This window comes from Leopardus geoffroyi, chromosome C3 (assembly GCF_018350155.1).
Source record: "Leopardus geoffroyi isolate Oge1 chromosome C3, O.geoffroyi_Oge1_pat1.0, whole genome shotgun sequence".
Classification (NCBI taxonomy): Eukaryota; Metazoa; Chordata; class Mammalia; order Carnivora; family Felidae; genus Leopardus; species Leopardus geoffroyi.
In genome coordinates, this window is record NC_059338.1 from 90,205,546 (window position 1) to 90,222,179 (window position 16,634).

At 42.6% G+C, this 16,634-nt stretch overlaps 1 protein-coding gene across 1 annotated transcript in view; it reads right to left on the minus strand.

Annotated features, from left to right (window-relative positions):
- The window catches only part of DEPTOR (DEP domain containing MTOR interacting protein), a 137,586-nt gene that overhangs the window by 84,763 nt on the left and 36,189 nt on the right, over positions 1 to 16,634 (minus strand). The window contains exons 2-3 of the mRNA XM_045453811.1: positions 10,133 to 10,311; positions 8,767 to 8,890 (exon numbers count right to left, since the gene is read on the minus strand). Of these exons, the coding sequence (XP_045309767.1) occupies positions 8,767 to 8,890; positions 10,133 to 10,311 (303 nt within the window). The remainder of the gene's footprint in view (positions 1 to 8,766; positions 8,891 to 10,132; positions 10,312 to 16,634) is intronic.

Here is a 16,634-nt window from a genome sequence, read left to right on the forward strand (position 1 = left end):
TTATAATTGTGGTCAATAAACATAATATTTTACCATTTTAGCCGTTTTTAGGATATAGCTTAGTAGCATTAAGTACATTCACCTGACTATGCAATCATCATCACCATCCATCTTGAGAACGTTTTCATCTTCCCAAAGCGAAACTCTATATCCACTAAATAATAACTCCCTGTTCCTTCTTCCCCCCGGTCCTCGGCAACCTACTTTTTGTCTTTGCCTACTCTAGGGACCTCACATAAGTTGGATAATACAACATTTGTCCATTTATGACTGGCTTATTAGCATGATGCTGTCATCCACCTTGTGGCACGTGTCAGAATATCCTCCCTTTTTAAAGTTTACTTATTTTATTTATCTCTACACCCAGCCTGGGGCTCGAACTCACGACCCTGAGATCAAGAACCAGTGCTCTTCCGACTGAGCCAGCCAGGTGCCTCAGAATCTCCTTCCTTTTTAAAGCTAAATAATATTCCATTGTACATATGTACCACATTTTGTTTATCTATTCATCCATCAATGGACATTGGTTGCTTTGACCTTTTGGTTAACGTAAATAATGTTGCTATGAATAGAGTTGTACAAATATGTGGTCAAGTCCCTGATTTCAATTACTTTGGGTACATATGCAAAAAGGAATTGCTGGATCATATGGTAATATTACGTTTAATTTTTGAGGACCCCCCCCATACCATTTTTCATAGTGGCTACACCATTCCCACCAGCAATGCACAAGGGTTCATCTCCCCCACATCCTCACCAACACTGTTACTTATTATTTGTTGTTTGTTTTTGTGATCACCACCCCGATGAGTATGAAGTGACCACATCATCACTTTTTGTGTTTCCAATGGATCTGTGTTCCCAGATGCATTTCACTACCCCTACTTCCCAGTCTTGGGGCATAACCAGAAGTATAGACCCTGGCTAGTTCTGTTCCCAGAGAACAGGCATGAGCTCAGCTACATGACCAAACTGGCCATGAGGTTGGCTCCTAGATGGCCCTTCTCTGGCAGGCTGAAGCTGCAAGCTGTAAAAAAATTAGAAAACCAACAAAATTAGGTGAACCAGGGCTGGATGTTTTCAACATACGTACACACTCTTTTCCATACTTTACACTTAGAACTTATAAGGGAGTGTTTAGACAGAGAAATTGTTTGAAAATAACTGCAGCATAAAATTTTTGTAGATATTGAAAATGATAAAACAATGAGTTTGTTTTATATAGTCTCTCCAGTCCAAGGTCCCTGACAGGCAAATTATTAAACATTTTAATAACCCGTCAGGTGAAGCCCACAATTTTGCATGGCCTGTTATATAGAAACTTTTTTTAAAAAGAAAGGAAAGAGGGGCGCCTGGGTGGCTTGGTCAGTTAAGCGTCTGGTTCTTGGTTTGGGCTCAGGTCATGATCTCATGGTTTGTGGAATCGAGCCCCACGTGGGGCCCTGCACTGACAGCGCAGAGACTTCTTGGGATTCTCTCTCTCCCTCTCTCTCTCTCTGCCCCTCCTTGGCTTACGTGCGCTCTCTCTCAAAATAAATAAATAAACATTAAAAAATAAATAAATGAAAAGAAAGAATAGATGGTTAGGAGCACCTAACAAGGAATCAGTTCTAGATCAAAAGTTTCCCGTGACTCCACATAGAGCTGCACATATAATAAAACCCCTTAAATTTCTAAAATTGTTGTTAAACACCCTGTGAGAAGACTTTAAAGACAAAGTCCCTTAAAAATAGCATCATTTTAAAACTTTTTAAAGCAGTAATCTCTTTTTTCAAGTAAAATTTTACAGAAAATCCCTTTTTTAAAAATTTCATGTTTGTAACACAACATATACTTACAAACGTTAAGCAATGAAACCTATACGGTAGCTTTGATTACCATACACACAAAAATACAAAAATAAGAGAAGTGGTGATATTTATTGCTCCCTCAAGAATCAGCTACAAAATCCAATTAATTTGTGCATTATGTTTCAGTTGCCAGGGTATAATTCCGTGGATTGTGCACATCTCCTCATATCTTGCAAGCAGAAGCACTGACAGCCCATGTTCTAAACTATCTTTTCAATGTTTGCCTAATGAGCAGACTTGGAAGATAGTGTCTCTCTCTCAAGCAAAAGGGCAGACTGGTTTACTGTCCTGTATAATAAAGATAATGTCTCCCTCTGTGCTAGAGAGCAGTTTGCTTTAAGACTATTACAAAAAATTCAGGTTCCTCATGCTTTCGATCCTCTTCTGTAACCTAACCCTGGCAGGTGTCATCTGGCACCCATTGTGCTCTGCTATAGGAACCAAAGCTTGCAGAACTCATTCCAGAAAATGACGATACTCTGGTTATTACTATTGCTGAGAGTAACAAACTGTCCTTTGTCTCTGACCCAGGGGTCTCCTGTCTTCTGCCGGCATCCAGGAAGTGATGGCATGCAAACTTGTTAGCTTGCAAATAAAATAAAATCTCAAGTTTCTTAACAGTTCTTGACATTAGTTATACAGCATGGAAATCATTCCTTGTCACTCAGACAAGCAGTTGTGAAAGGAAACAACTTTTAACCTACTTACATTGCAATCTTAGGACACTCTTCAAATAAACCAAGAAGACAGGAAATGTTCACTCCAAGATCGTATGAATCACTATCAAACTGAGCAGCACATGTAAACTGTGAAAATGTTATACATAGCCTATTAGGAAGTATTTTTATTAAAGTTTGCAAAATAATTAAAATGCATTTTGAACACAAAATTGGAATCAATTCATAGGACTCAGTATCTCAGTTTGAAAAGCACTTCTATCCCAGAAATGGAACAAGATGGAGTCAAAAGCTTAAAAACTTTTAAAGCCTTTTTTTTTTCCCTCCAGCTTCATGCTTTAGGGTTACATCAGTCATTAAACCTCTCTCTGGCTCATCTTCCTCATCTCTACAGTGGGATTAATTGTGTAATAACTCCCAGCATTGGGCAGGGGGCCAAATATGATAATGCGTAAGATGCTTTTTAAACCCTAAAGAGGCAAGACAAGGTGAACCTCTGGCTAGTGTTGTTTGCCATTAAAAGCAAGTTCTCTGTAGCGCTTTCATGGAACAAGTTCAGCAGCTCACAGCGATCATAGCACGCGGAGTCCTTTGTTCATTCAATAAATATTTATTGTGCCAGGCACTGGGAGGGAACAGGAAAAAGATCCCAGGGGCACATGGGAGAGAAACCTCTGATAAGATAAAACACACAAAAGGGCTTTTCCCCTTTGGATACAGTTTCTCCCTTATATTTCCCTTCAGTCCTATGGAGGAGAGAATATAAAGGAAGCTGTGGGACTTCAACAGAGATCTAATGGCATGCAGGCACTGTGAACCAATTCTTCACTCAGGTTTATACTCCTAAGCAAACTAAATAGACCATGAGTGGCTGGAGAGAGAAATTCCTGCTGAACAGACCAAAGGCCCTTTAGGTGAAAAACTAAACTAACGTCTTTATGAACCAGACCTAGAAGGGACCTACCTCCATGTTAAGACTGAGGTTAAATTAGAATTGAGAAGTCTCCTCTAGGTCTCAAGATGAAAATCAGGGTTAGTTTAAAACGTGCATTTAGGAGCGCCTAGGTGGCTCAGTTGGTTGAGCTTCTTACTCTTGATTTTGGTTCAGGTCATGATCCCAGGGTCATGGGATCAAGCCCTGTGTTGGGCTCTGTGCTGAGTGTGGAGCCTGCTTAAGATTCTCTCTCTCTCTCTCTCTCTCTCTCTCTCTCTCTCTCTCTCCTTACCCTTCTCCCCTGCTCATGCTCTCTCTAAGATAAAAAAAAAAATTAGTTTTTAAAATGCACATTTCAAATATTGGTTTTAGTAAGGAAAGTCCAGATTGTACCTCGAACTTATATTCTCTTTTATAGCTAACTCTATTTATCAATATATAGAGAGAACACTTGATAATCCTGAGTTCACCTTTTTCCTTAAAGAGATCTATTTTGCTAACTGCTAGATGATAATCAATCTTCGTCGTTTGGAATATGCACCTGAAATATCTTCTGCCACGTGAAGGCTTAGTACACAGATCCACCGTTGTTCTTTTAAGTCACAGGTATTTCTATCCTGATGATGCAGGTTTCATATGAAAACTAAAAATTGCACTATTTGGGACAACGTGAGTTTTGTTCATGCATTGCATGTCTGAGGTATCTGGGCCCATGCAAAATTAAGTGGGAAACGGTATGCCGCTCCTGGAGACGGCGTGCCCTATCCTATGCACCTTCAGTCCATAGTGAAGGTCTGATGAATGCCTGTTGATGGAAGTGCAGTGGGACCTGAATGTTCTCAGATGAATTGCTCAAAACAACAAAGTCTGGGCATTGATCCAGGGGCACACATCCTCCTCACACTTCTGTCCAGCTGGCAGCAGTAGATGGTCAGCAAGATACGCTCATACCCTGAGGTAGGCCGTGACCTGTGTGCTCATACATCATGTTAGTTCATTTAAGCCCCACAAGAAGTCTACAAGGTCAATACAATCAATATTTCCATATACCAGGACGGCAACGGCAGGCACAGAGAGGTGAAGCCACTTGCCAACAAGGCACAGAGCCAGGATCCACACCCAGGCAGCCTGGCTCCCGGCTCTTAACTTCTAGGCTAAATCTTAAAAGAATATGATAATAAGAATAATAGATACCGTTCACTTATATACTGATTTACTACTCTAATACCAGCCTCTAACATTTCTTGGGCTCTCACTCTGTGCCTAGCACTGTGTTCAGCAATGCACAGATTGTAAATTCCTCCCAACAGCCTTTCCAAGTGGGTCTCAGCCTTGCCTCCATTTATGACTACAGATCAGAGAGTTTCAGCAGCCTGCTCAAGGCCGCAGAGCAAGCTAGTCGGAGGACAGGACTGGAGAGCAGGGCTGGGTGACTCCGAAAACCCACACCCACTGTCACTCACTATGCAGAGGACTCCGGTCACCAGCTCTCCCATAACCTTCCTCATGGTGGGACACCCGAAAAGGCCAGCTTTTGCCCCTTAACTGGTGTTCGTTTGAGTACCTCTGAGTTGAATTAACTGGAGCAAGATGGATACTAAGAGGTAGCAGAGTCACTGTGAGTTTTGAAATACAGCTGTGTCCTACAAAATAGCATACTGAGAAACGTCTCTATGGATAGGAAATCAAGGTGCCCAGAAATCAGCCTGGTTCACCAAAACCCCAGGCAGAAACCACCCAGTTTCACACCGTTCTATTAATAACCCAGAACAAGCAAGCAAGAGGAGAGCAAAAAGGATGTACTGACAACACAGCCAGCCCCCTCCAGAGCTGGTGGGAGTGTGTGGAGAGCAGCGGCCTGTGCACCTGCTGCCTGGGTCCAGGTGTCCCTCTTGAGCCATATCGCCATCACACAGAAATGATTTTATTGCCTCAGGTCCCAAATGCTCCTCCCGAAAACCAGGGTGATAATGTAATGTCCCATTTAATTTATATTGTATTTTATATTATTATTTACTACGCTATTATTTCTATTATTATTTACTATTCTCTTATTACTCCATTAAGAGAGTTCAAATAAAATAATCTAGTAGAAGTGTTTTGAAGAGCTTAATTTACAAATAAAAGATGTTTCTATCACACTTTTAGCATACCATGTAGATTCATCTCTTTTTTGGGGGTGCCTGGCAGGCTCAGTCAGTGGACTGTGGGACTCTTGATCTCAGGGTTGTGGGTTCGAGCCCCATGTTGGGTGTAGAGATTACTTAAAAATAAATTCTTTAAGGGGCGCCTGGGTGGCTCGGTCGGTTAAGCGTCCGACTTTGGCTCAGGTCATGATCTCACGCTTAGTGAGTTCGAGTCCCACGCTGGGCTCCGTGCTGACAGCTCAGAGCCTGGAGCCTGCTTCACATTCTGTGTATCCCTCTCTCTGTCCCTCCCCTGCTCACACCCTCTCTCTGTCTCTCAAAAAAATGAATGAATGTTAAAAAAATTTTTTCTTAATAAATTCTTTAAAAAAAATGTATCTCTTTTTTTTTCTTACAATACTGTTTACTATATTCCCTGTGTTCTTTAGTCCCTAAATCTATAGGTAGATTTGTGTTGAAGGAAAATTGCTTTACTTTTCTTTTCCAATGTCTACTTAGAATTATTTCAGTTACTTTTTACAGAAAATTCCATACCCAGATATTTACAAACTCCATGTTATATTTTACTATAAACTACATTTTGAAGGAAACATTGATTTCATTAATTTAATTTCCACAAATAATAATGATACATCTTTCCTAATAAAAATGTTTTCTAAAATTTTGAAGAAAACACTGACTTCATTAATTTAATTTCCATAAATGATAAATAATGATACATATTTCCTAATAATAAAAATGTTTTCTAAAATTTATTAACAACCTAGTAGCAATAAGTTTGGGCTGTGGGCTCCTAGGTTCGAATCCCAGATGTTTTTACTAGTGAAGGGACCTTGAGTAAGAGCTTGAATCTCTCCCTACCACATTTTCCTCGTCCTTAAAATGGATACAATTCTTCTAAATCAGGTTCATTATGATAATCAAAAAAATGGACTAGTCAGGATGTCTGATACATAGTTATCAACCAACAAAATATTATCAATTGTTATTATCTTAAAAGGCAAAGGAAAAAAAAGGAACATATATTTTGCAAGGCCTTCTTTCATAAATGTTAGAGATATCCTAAACAAGTATTCTGGCTTTTAAAAATATAGGAAAAAAAACTTCAATAGTAAAATAAATAAAATCCTTGAAGAGGTGAGCTGTGCACAAAACTATTTACTTCTTCACACTATTTTTTAAAGTACACAAAACTTACAAAATAATATACATGCTGAGATTCATAGAAAAGATATCCAGGGAAACATGAGAAATACAATAAAAATGATTAAAGGTACGCTAAACAAAACTGATCATGTAGGTACACTGAGCCATCAATTCCAAAGGCCCTAAAGTTTGTTCCATGTATGTTCCAGCAACCAACAATAGGAGCCAAGACTGAGAGGCAGCAGCTAGTTCACGCAAGGTTAAGTACTGATTAAATTACTTTTCCTAGCATCAGCACCTGGGTGGCTCATTTGGGTAAGTGGACTGCGGCTCAGGTCATGATCTTATGTTTCCTGAGTTTGAGCCCCACCTCGGGCTCTGTGCTGACAGCTCAGAGCCTGGAGCCTACTTCGAATTCTGTAACTCCCTCTCTCTACCCCTCCCCTGCTTGCACTCTGTCTCTCTCTCTTAAAAATAAACATTTTTTTTTTATTAAAAATAAATAAATAAACAACTTTTCCTATTACTAATTTCACGAGCATTTTGAGGAATAAATTTACTGGGAAATTGAGACACTGAACACTAATTGCACACAGAAAAAAGGATATAGCAATATTGATCCGTGGAAATGACATGTTTTTGACAACATAGAATCTTACGATTTGAAAGGACCATCATAGTGATCAAATTACTTACCACCTGCTAGAATTTTCCAAAGGAGCTAAGAAAGTAAAAGAAAACAGCAACAACACATATACATATACTCAGATGTACAAACAAAGGTGCTAATGGATCCCTTCCATTCAAGTTCATGTGAGTCCAGGAGATGAGGGGTTTTGTATACCTCGGTATAGAAAGCAAGAGACGAGAGAAGTAGCACACATGGGGCATGTGTTGGACAATACCAGCACCAGAAACAGGTGAACAGAATTGGGATGGAGGCAGAACACAGGAGAGACAGACTCCAGGGTGGCCATCGCTGTCAGGCTAATATCTGAAATGACTGTCATCTCTGCGGCCTGACACACTGAGCTACTGAGCTAAATATTTAAATAATTGACACAATTTATTCTAATTCCCACAATAGCACTAAACACCTAGGAGATAGGTGCCATCACCACTCCTATGTCATAAAAGAGGAGGTTTACAGAGGTAAGGTGACAGGGCTAGAATCAAACTCATCTGGCTCCTCCTAGCCATCATGCTGCTTGATCGGACCCCCCTGACCTACCTCCCCATGCACCAACCCACCCATCACAGAGTAGGCTCTTTTGTGCGATAAATACAGATTTCCAACTCCCTCAAGCCTTGAAAGGCAGCCAGAGTTAAGGAGGTAGTGTCTGCTCTAATGGCTGCCCTGGAAAAAAAAAAACCAAAACAAAACAAGGCAGGATGGAAAAGGGACCACAGGAACAGCGGATCTGCCCAGCCACGGACTGGACCGCCAGGGAGATCTGAGATCCAGCCTCTGAATCCTCCTGACTACAATGCATTCCCCTCTTCAAAGAGCTGAGAGATTATTCCTCTTACACCATCCTGCCTCCTGAAGTCCTCTCACGACTCATCTCTTAACCTGAACTTGAACTTCCCCTGTAATTGACACTGCTTCTCCAGCCATTGACAAGATCAAACCTTCAAGTTACACAACGGTGGCGTTCAAAAGAGAAAATAGGCAACTGCATGACTTGAGGGCAAACAGCAAGCTGCAACTTTGCAGGGTTTGTTTTTTTTTTTTTTATGTTGGAATTTTGTCACATCGACTTACACGTAGAAAATAAGTATTTAAATATTTTATCTTTAAACAAAATCTTTATTAAGAATCTTATGAAATTGACTTCATCCCTGGCAAAGAGAAAAGCAAATGAGTGATGGAGTCTTCCCATATTAAAGGGAACAGTTATGTAACCATCTCGCGTGAAGAGCCAGGCTGAAGTCAGAATGATAAAAGCCCGAAATAGCCCTGCTTCTCTCCACAAGTTAAGATCACATGGGGGATTCCACGAGCAACATACTTCTCGTACAGCCTCTGTCCTCTCATGAAGGCCTTCACTTCATTGTCCAGCGGGAAGGTGCCGTCATCCTTCCGAAAGCGGTAGAAGAGTTTGACGTCCTTGAATTCCTTATGTTCATCACACACTGAAACACAATATACACAGACAGGCCCGTAAGAAAAAAACAAAACAAAACTCATTTAATTCCTCACATGCAGTGAGATGCTAATTAAGACTTGTTTCACTGCCTCATTTCTCAAGCACACTCCTCTATGATTTAATACAGGTATTTAACACAGTACCTGGAATAGAGTGAGTACTATCACCATCACCATCACCTCATTGTCTAGTAAAAGGGTCACAAAATTCAATTCATCATTCATTCCACAACCTCTCCTTGAGCACAATGGGGGAGGTATCAGCCTCAAAGAATGTGAAGGCTAGTGAGATAAAGAGCAATGTCAGCATGTAATAAAAATATGGTACAACATGGGGCGCCTGGGTGGCTCGGTGGGTTGAGCGTCCAACTTCGGCTCAGGTCATGATCTCGCAGTCTGTGGGTTCGAGCCCCGCATAGGGCTCTGTGCTGACAGCTCAGAGCCTGGAGCCTGTTCCGGATTCTGTCTCCCTTTCTCTCTGCCCCTCCCCTGCTCACACTATGTCTCTGTCTCTCTCAAAAATAAATACACATTAAAAAATACATATATACGATACAACAGGGCAATGAAAGAGGTGAGGAGATACTGAAGTGACAGACCAAAGAACCCCCGTCGCCTAGCTGGAAGGAATGGACACTTCTCTGAAGAGCTCACATGTCGTTAGAGACCTGAAGAATGGATACAAAACGGGCAAAAGTGAAGAGAAAGGGCATTCCAGCCCAAGAGAACATCAACATATGAAAGGTCTTGGTCAGTTTTAGAGATTTCAAGGAGACATGTTCATGAATGTTCATAGAGATGTTGAGAGTAACAGCAAAAATTTGGAAACCCCTTAAATGTCCATCAGCAGGAGAACGGGTAAAGGCACAAAGGCATAATTATACATGGTATACGCAGCAGTGAAAATGAGCAAACATGGATGAATCTCACAGACAGCATGTTGATCAAGTTGTACAAGAATAATCATGCATTTTTATAATGATTTAAAGCACTTGCAACCGTATGATACTTTGCTAAGAGATGCATCTACAGAAAGGAAAAAGTATGAAGCAGTAAATGGAAATAAGCCCAAATGCCTCTCAGAGGAAAGAAGGGAATGCCACCAGCGAGAGGTGCACAGGAGACCAAGTGTTTTATCTCTTAAATGGGTAGGTTTGTATCTGGAACAGAAGACGCAGCCCGTGTCTTCCTCCCAAGCTACCTTGACAGTCGGTGGCCACCTCACTCACCGTGATGAATGATGCCCCGGTCTGCTAACTTCTGCATGAGTTTGATTGCTGTCTCTCTGTCAGAAGCCTCTTTGTGCTCAATCAGCCAGTCAATCAGTTCTTTGGCAACAAAGCAGTTTGGGTAGGTTTTGAGATGATGTCGCCTATCTTTAATAACCTTTTCTTCATGCAGCCTGAGCCTGGAAAGAAAGTTTGGCAATCACTTTAGGAATTTTAATGACAACACAGATCAGTCAGCCGATTGCAGAGCTCAGGAACAAGTGGAAGCTCTAAATGCATTCGAGTGCCGTTCACATCCCTGTATGTCAGTGGGGGAGGGGGCGGGGAGGTTCTACACGGTCAGGGCCCAGAGGCCCCAGACAGTGATTGCACCCCCAGATCTAGAGATGATGCAAGCAAATGGAGGGGAAAACAACCATGGACAAGCTAGAGCTCTCCTGCCAGCCTGGAGACCGAGAAAAGCTTTCTCACCCCTGCTCCGTCTCACTGCCTTCTCTTTATTCCTCCACCAGTGGGCTTATGGCTTCGACCAAACAGCAAACAAAAACTCTAGAAACTTGCTGAAACCAGGTACTTCCTCTTCATCACAGATTGCTCAAGGTCACCACGTCTGCATTCGTTCACGTACGTAACATACAAATGAGTGTTCCATCCCCTGCCACTATGCACTTCCAGGAATCAGAGACCTATGTGGGAAAGTGCACAGGATCCCTATCCTGGCCTTCGCCTGTCCCGCTTTCTACAGGGGCAATGGCTTATCCTTACGTGACGCTTACCAGGTTCCAGATGCTTATTTGAGCACTTTCCACAGATGCACTAGTGTCTGCAACAACCTCATCAGAAGTTATTATTACCATCGCTTTTTCTTTTTTTTACAGCAGAGAGAACTGAGGCCCCAGAGAGATTAAGTGACTTGCCACACAGCTAAAAAGTGATGAAAATTAGATTTGAACCTGTTGGTCTCCCTTCAGAGTCCAACTTCCCAAGTGTCACATCCTGCTGATTTTAGCCAGGGAGGGATAAACAAAAAATCCAGGAGAGTTAGATTGAAGCTGTTGGACAAACACAATTTATTTACAGGCTGATGGATTAGTGTGGAGAAAAGTGGTTGACACAGAACCTTCCCTTACGCCCTTCAGAACTCAGTGGCTTTTTTCCAAAAGAGTCTTTTTTTTAATGTTTACTTAATTTAGATGGGGTGCCTGGGTGGCTTGGTCGGTTAAGCGTCCGACTTCGGATCTCACGGTCCGTGAGTTCGAGCCCCGCGTCGGGCTTTGTGCTGACAGCTCAAAGCCTGGAGCCTGTTTCAGATTCTGTGTCTCCCTCTCTCTGCCCCTCCCCCGTTCATGCTCTGTCTCTCTCTGTCTCAAAAATAAATAAAGGTTAAAAAAAATATTTAATTTAGGGGGGGTGGGGCAGAGAGAGGGGTAGACAGAATCCAAAGCAGGCTCCAGGCTCTGAGTTGTCAGAACAGAGCCCAGTGCAGGGCTCGAACCCACGAACCGTGAGATCATGACCTGAGCCAGAGTCAGATGCTCAACCGACTGAGCCACCCCGGAGCCCCTCCAAAGGAGTCTTAAACCTGCCTTTAAAAAAGAAAAACAGTTTCTTCCATTTGTTTTTCCTTCTCTTATCATCCTTGCATTTACTTTTTAATTCTTGAGTTGGGCGAAACAGAAGATCAGTTTTCTTCCTGTTTCACCCCCATCGTCCTATGCCCCTAACCTCATTTTCTCAACTGCCACATGAGTAAATCGCACAATAACTGTATGAGCTTGGCAAGTGGCTTAATGTCTCTTTCTTCCTCTGTAAAATGAAGGCAGTTATGCTCAGCCTATCCTTGGCCATGTTGAGACTGGGCGACATAATGTCTATTAAGTACCAGCACCCAGCATAGTGCCTGGCACAGAACAGGTCCTGACCTCCTTTCTTCTACTCCCTAAGAAAAAAAGTAGATGATACTCTTGCCTGCTTTTTGAACAGAGCTCACCTAATGAAATCTAACGGGTTTTGACACCCCAGGGGTTACACTATACGTTGGGAGAACTCTGAGGCTTAGATCTCTTTCTTGCTAGACCACTGTTCTAGGCTAAGTATGTTCCCTTAAAATTCATATGTTGAGGCCCTAAACCCCAGTACTTCAGAATATGACTATATTTGGAGATGGGGCTCTTTTAAAAGTCAATTAAATTAGAGGCACCTGTGTAGCTCAGTCGGTTAAGCATCTGACTTTGGCTCAGGTCATGATCTCACAGGTTGTGAGTTCCAGCCCCATGTCGGGCTCTGTGCTGACAGCTCAGAGCCTGGGACCTGCTTCAGATTCTGTCTCCCTCCCTCCCTGCCCCTACCCCTCTCACACTCTCTGTCTCTCCCTCTCAAAAATAAATAAAGAAAATTAAAAAAAAAATTTTTTTTTTAAATTAGGGGCACCTGGGTGACTCAGTCCATTAAGGATCCAACTTTGGCTCACGTCATGATCTCATGGTTCATGAGTTCAAGCCCCATGTTGGGCTCTGCACTGACAGCTCAGAGCCTGGAGTCTGCTTTGGATTCTGTGTTTCCCCCACTCATGCTGTCTCTCTCTCTCTCAAAAATAAACATTAAAAATAAAATAAAAGGGGCGCCTGGGTGGCGCAGTCGGTTGAGCGTCCGACTTCAGCCAGGTCACGATCTCGCGGTCCGTGAGTTCGAGCCCCGCGTCAGGCTCTGGGCTGATGGCTCAGAGCCTGGATCCTGTTTCCGATTCTGTGTCTCCCTCTCTCTCTGCCCCTCTCCCATTCATGCTCTGTCTCTCTCTGTCCCAAAAATAAAAAAAAATAAACGTTGAAAAAAAAATTTAAAAAAAAATAAAATAAAATAAAATAAAAGGTAATTAAAACGAGGTCATGAGGGTGGCCCTATCATATGACTAGCATCTAAAAAGAGGAGATTAGGACTCGCTCATGTACAGAGAGGAAACCATGTGAAGATACACAGAGAAGGTGGCCACCTCCAAGCCAAGGAGTGAGACTTCAGAAAAGCCAGCCCTGCCAGTACCTGGATCTCAGATTTCTAGCCCCCGTACATTTCTGTTGTTTAAGCTGCTCAGTCTGTGATTCTCTGTAATGGTGGCCTAAGCTAAGACAACCACAAAGTACTTAAGACCGGAGGCACCAGAGTGGTCTGGAAATGAAGTCAGCATGGAGACATCAGCATGGGACATCAACTGGGCTGGGACATCAGCACGGAGAACGGAGAGGAGGAGAGAAATGAGGGTCCTAACTCCTGCAAGCTGAACAGAAAGAAAAAAAACCAGGGCACCTGGGTGGCTCAGGCAGTTAACTGTCTGACTTCGGCTCAGGTCACGATCTCGTGGTTCGTGAGATCGGGACCCACATCAGGCTCTACACTGATGGCGCAAAGCCTGCCTGGGATTCTCTCTCTCCCTCTCTCTCTGCCCCTCCCCCCTTGCTCTCTCTCAAAATAAATTACAAAAAAAAAAACATTTTAATTGAGCTCCTACTATATGCTCCATATTATACAAAGCATTTTCACATATGCTTATTTTTTAAGTGTTTTATTTATTCTTGAGAGAGAGAGAGAGAGAGAGAGAGAGAGCACAAGCAGGGGAGGGGCAGAGAGAGAGGGAGACACAGAATCCGAAGCAGGCTCCAGGCTCTGAGCTGTCAGCACAGAGCCCGACGCGGGGTTCGAACTCACGAACTGTGAGATCATGACCTGAGCTGAAGTCGGACGCTTAACCGACAGAGCCACCCAGGCACCCCGACACATATGCTAATTTAACTTCTATGGCCTGAACGTTGCATGCTCCCCAAGTTCATATATCAAAATCCTAAACCTCAAAATGTCAGTTACGAGGGCAGTCAGAAACAAGACTAGGAATATGAACACTAGGCTCTCGTCCTGACACCGCAAGTAATTCCAGACGATTACACTTCCGAGCACCAGAATCTTCACTGGGAAAATGGGGACAATTATATCCATGATGATTACTTCATCACACAGTTACAAAGTTCATTAACAAAGATAAAGACAGCATTTGAGCCCTTACTATTTGTTAGGCACTGTTTTACCTGCTTTATTGGCCATCAATCCTCATGACAACCCTCTGACGCAGGTAATGCTAAAACCACAATACCAACGGAGTTGTAATTATTGATAAAAAATAAATGAAGCTTAATAAAAAACATGTTCACATAGGGGTGCTAAAGCCTCACATGAATCCTTCTAATTAATTCAGTGGCAATGACACTGAGTAATTTGTTTAACATGCTCAAAGTGGCAGAATGTGAAACATTAATTCTTAGACACGATGTCTGTCAGGAATCCAAGAATAATGAAGACCAATTTATTTAGAAATTGAAACGTGGAACAAGCTACCATCTAATTTGGTGGAGGAGGAATATGTTATGAGCCAAGAGATGAGATTTAGCTCCTATAAACTTTCCAATTAAAAAAAAATTATTAGGTAATATTTATCTTTAAATACTACAAAATAGAACCTTTTGGTTACTATCCTCTATGGAACCCTGAGAGTGGGGCTAATTCTCGAGCATTTTTGATTCCCGCCGATCCTCACCCTGCACAGAGGGGAGAAGCCCCTGCCTCTTCAGCTCTACCAGGGCCTGGTACATTTCCATGTTTAGAAACCTGAGCAGACAGATGATGGAGGGGAAAGAACTCTGGATCCAGGAGATACTGATATTTTTAGACAGGTTACCGGGGTCAATAATTGTGCTACCTTTTTTTTTTTTTTTTTTTTTAATGTTTATTTATTTTTGAGACAGAGAGAGACAGAGCATGAACAGGGGAGGGGCAGAGAGAGAGAGGGAGACACAGAATCTGAAACAGGCTTCAGGCTCTGAGCCGTCAGCACAGGGCCCGACGCGGGGCTCGAACTCACGGACCGTGAGATCGTGACCTGAGCCGAAGTCAGATGCTTAACTGACCGAGCCACCCAGGCGCCCCAACCATCTTTTTTTATTTCATAGCCAGAAATACAGAATTCTAACAATGAGCATTAAGAATTATACATTCCAGGGGCGCCTAGGTGGCTCAGTCTGTTGAGAATCGACTCTTGATTTTGGCTCACGTCATGATTTCAGGGTCGTAAGATGGAGCCCCAGGTCAAGCTGAGTGTGGAACCTGTTTAAGATTCTCTCTCTCCCTCTGCTCCTTCCCTGCTTGTGCTCTCTGTCTAAAACAAAATTGTAAGACAAGTTGTACATGCCAGAAAAACTACCCCAATAAAAAGATAAGAATTTTCACACTGCCAACACATAACCAAGTGTTTCCATGTAGCATTGTGGGCACGTAATGTTTGCTGAACAAATGAATGTCCAAGGACACTAACAGAAATGACGCCATTTCAAAAAAGGTAAGGAGGCTTCTCAAGTAACTTAATAGGAGTCCCACTCCACAACTTAGTAGTAAACATCAATTATTACAAAACTACGCTTTCAATTCCAGGGTAATCAATTTCCAAAGTTTTAATCCCTATTGTACACGTATGAGTGTTTTCCAAAAAAACATTTTCCTTTTACCTGAACTAAACTTTACCCCTTACAGGTTTTCACAACTTTTTTTTTTTTTAATGTTTATTTATAATTGAGAGAGAGACAGACAGACAGAGCATGAGCAGGGGAGGGGCAGAGAGAGAGGGAGACACAGAATCTGAAGCAGGCTCCAGGCTCTGAGCTGTCAGCACAGAATCCCACATTGGGCTCGAACTCATGAGTCATGAGATCATGACCTGAGCCAAAGTCAAACGCTTGACCCACCGAGCCACCCAGGTGCCCTTGGTTTTCACAACTTTTAATATGCTAATATGCATGGAGATCTCCAAAAACGGATTAGAGTAAGGAGTATTTCAAAGTCTTATGAAAAAATGAAAATTTTGAGTAGCTAAGCCTCTCACGGAATACAACGACTTCATAAAATGATGAGCAAGGGCCTAAAAGCCACATTTTTAAAGTAATCTCCATACCCAACATGGGGCTCAAATTCACAACCCTGAGATCAAGAGCCACACATCCAACCATCTGAGCAAGCCAGGTGCCTCCTAAAAGCCACACCTTTAAGCCATGTTTCCTGGACACATTGGTCACACTGTTTGCCAGGTCCAACATCCCCTTCGGCTTAAAACTGCCTTCCACACCTTACCCACCTCAGTTCAGGCAGAGTTCATGACCCTAGACCTGTTTCCTATGCCTGGGGCAGTTCCTGACTGAAAGAGCCCTTGACCTAAGGTGGCATCTGCACATACATGCCCCGAGGCAACTCAGTGAGGCGACCAGAGGCACAAGATCCTACCCAAGTGACAGTAATCAGCTATCGCCGAGCAGAACGGCTCCCTCCAAGATTTAAACTGGAGCTGAAGTTTTCAAACTCTATTTGTGCCAAGGAACACTTTCTTCGAGCGCAAATTACCCAGGTGTAATTGTGTTAAGATGGAGCAACGTGGGGCATTCTAGCTAAAGGGCTGCCAGGTCCAGAGTATTTC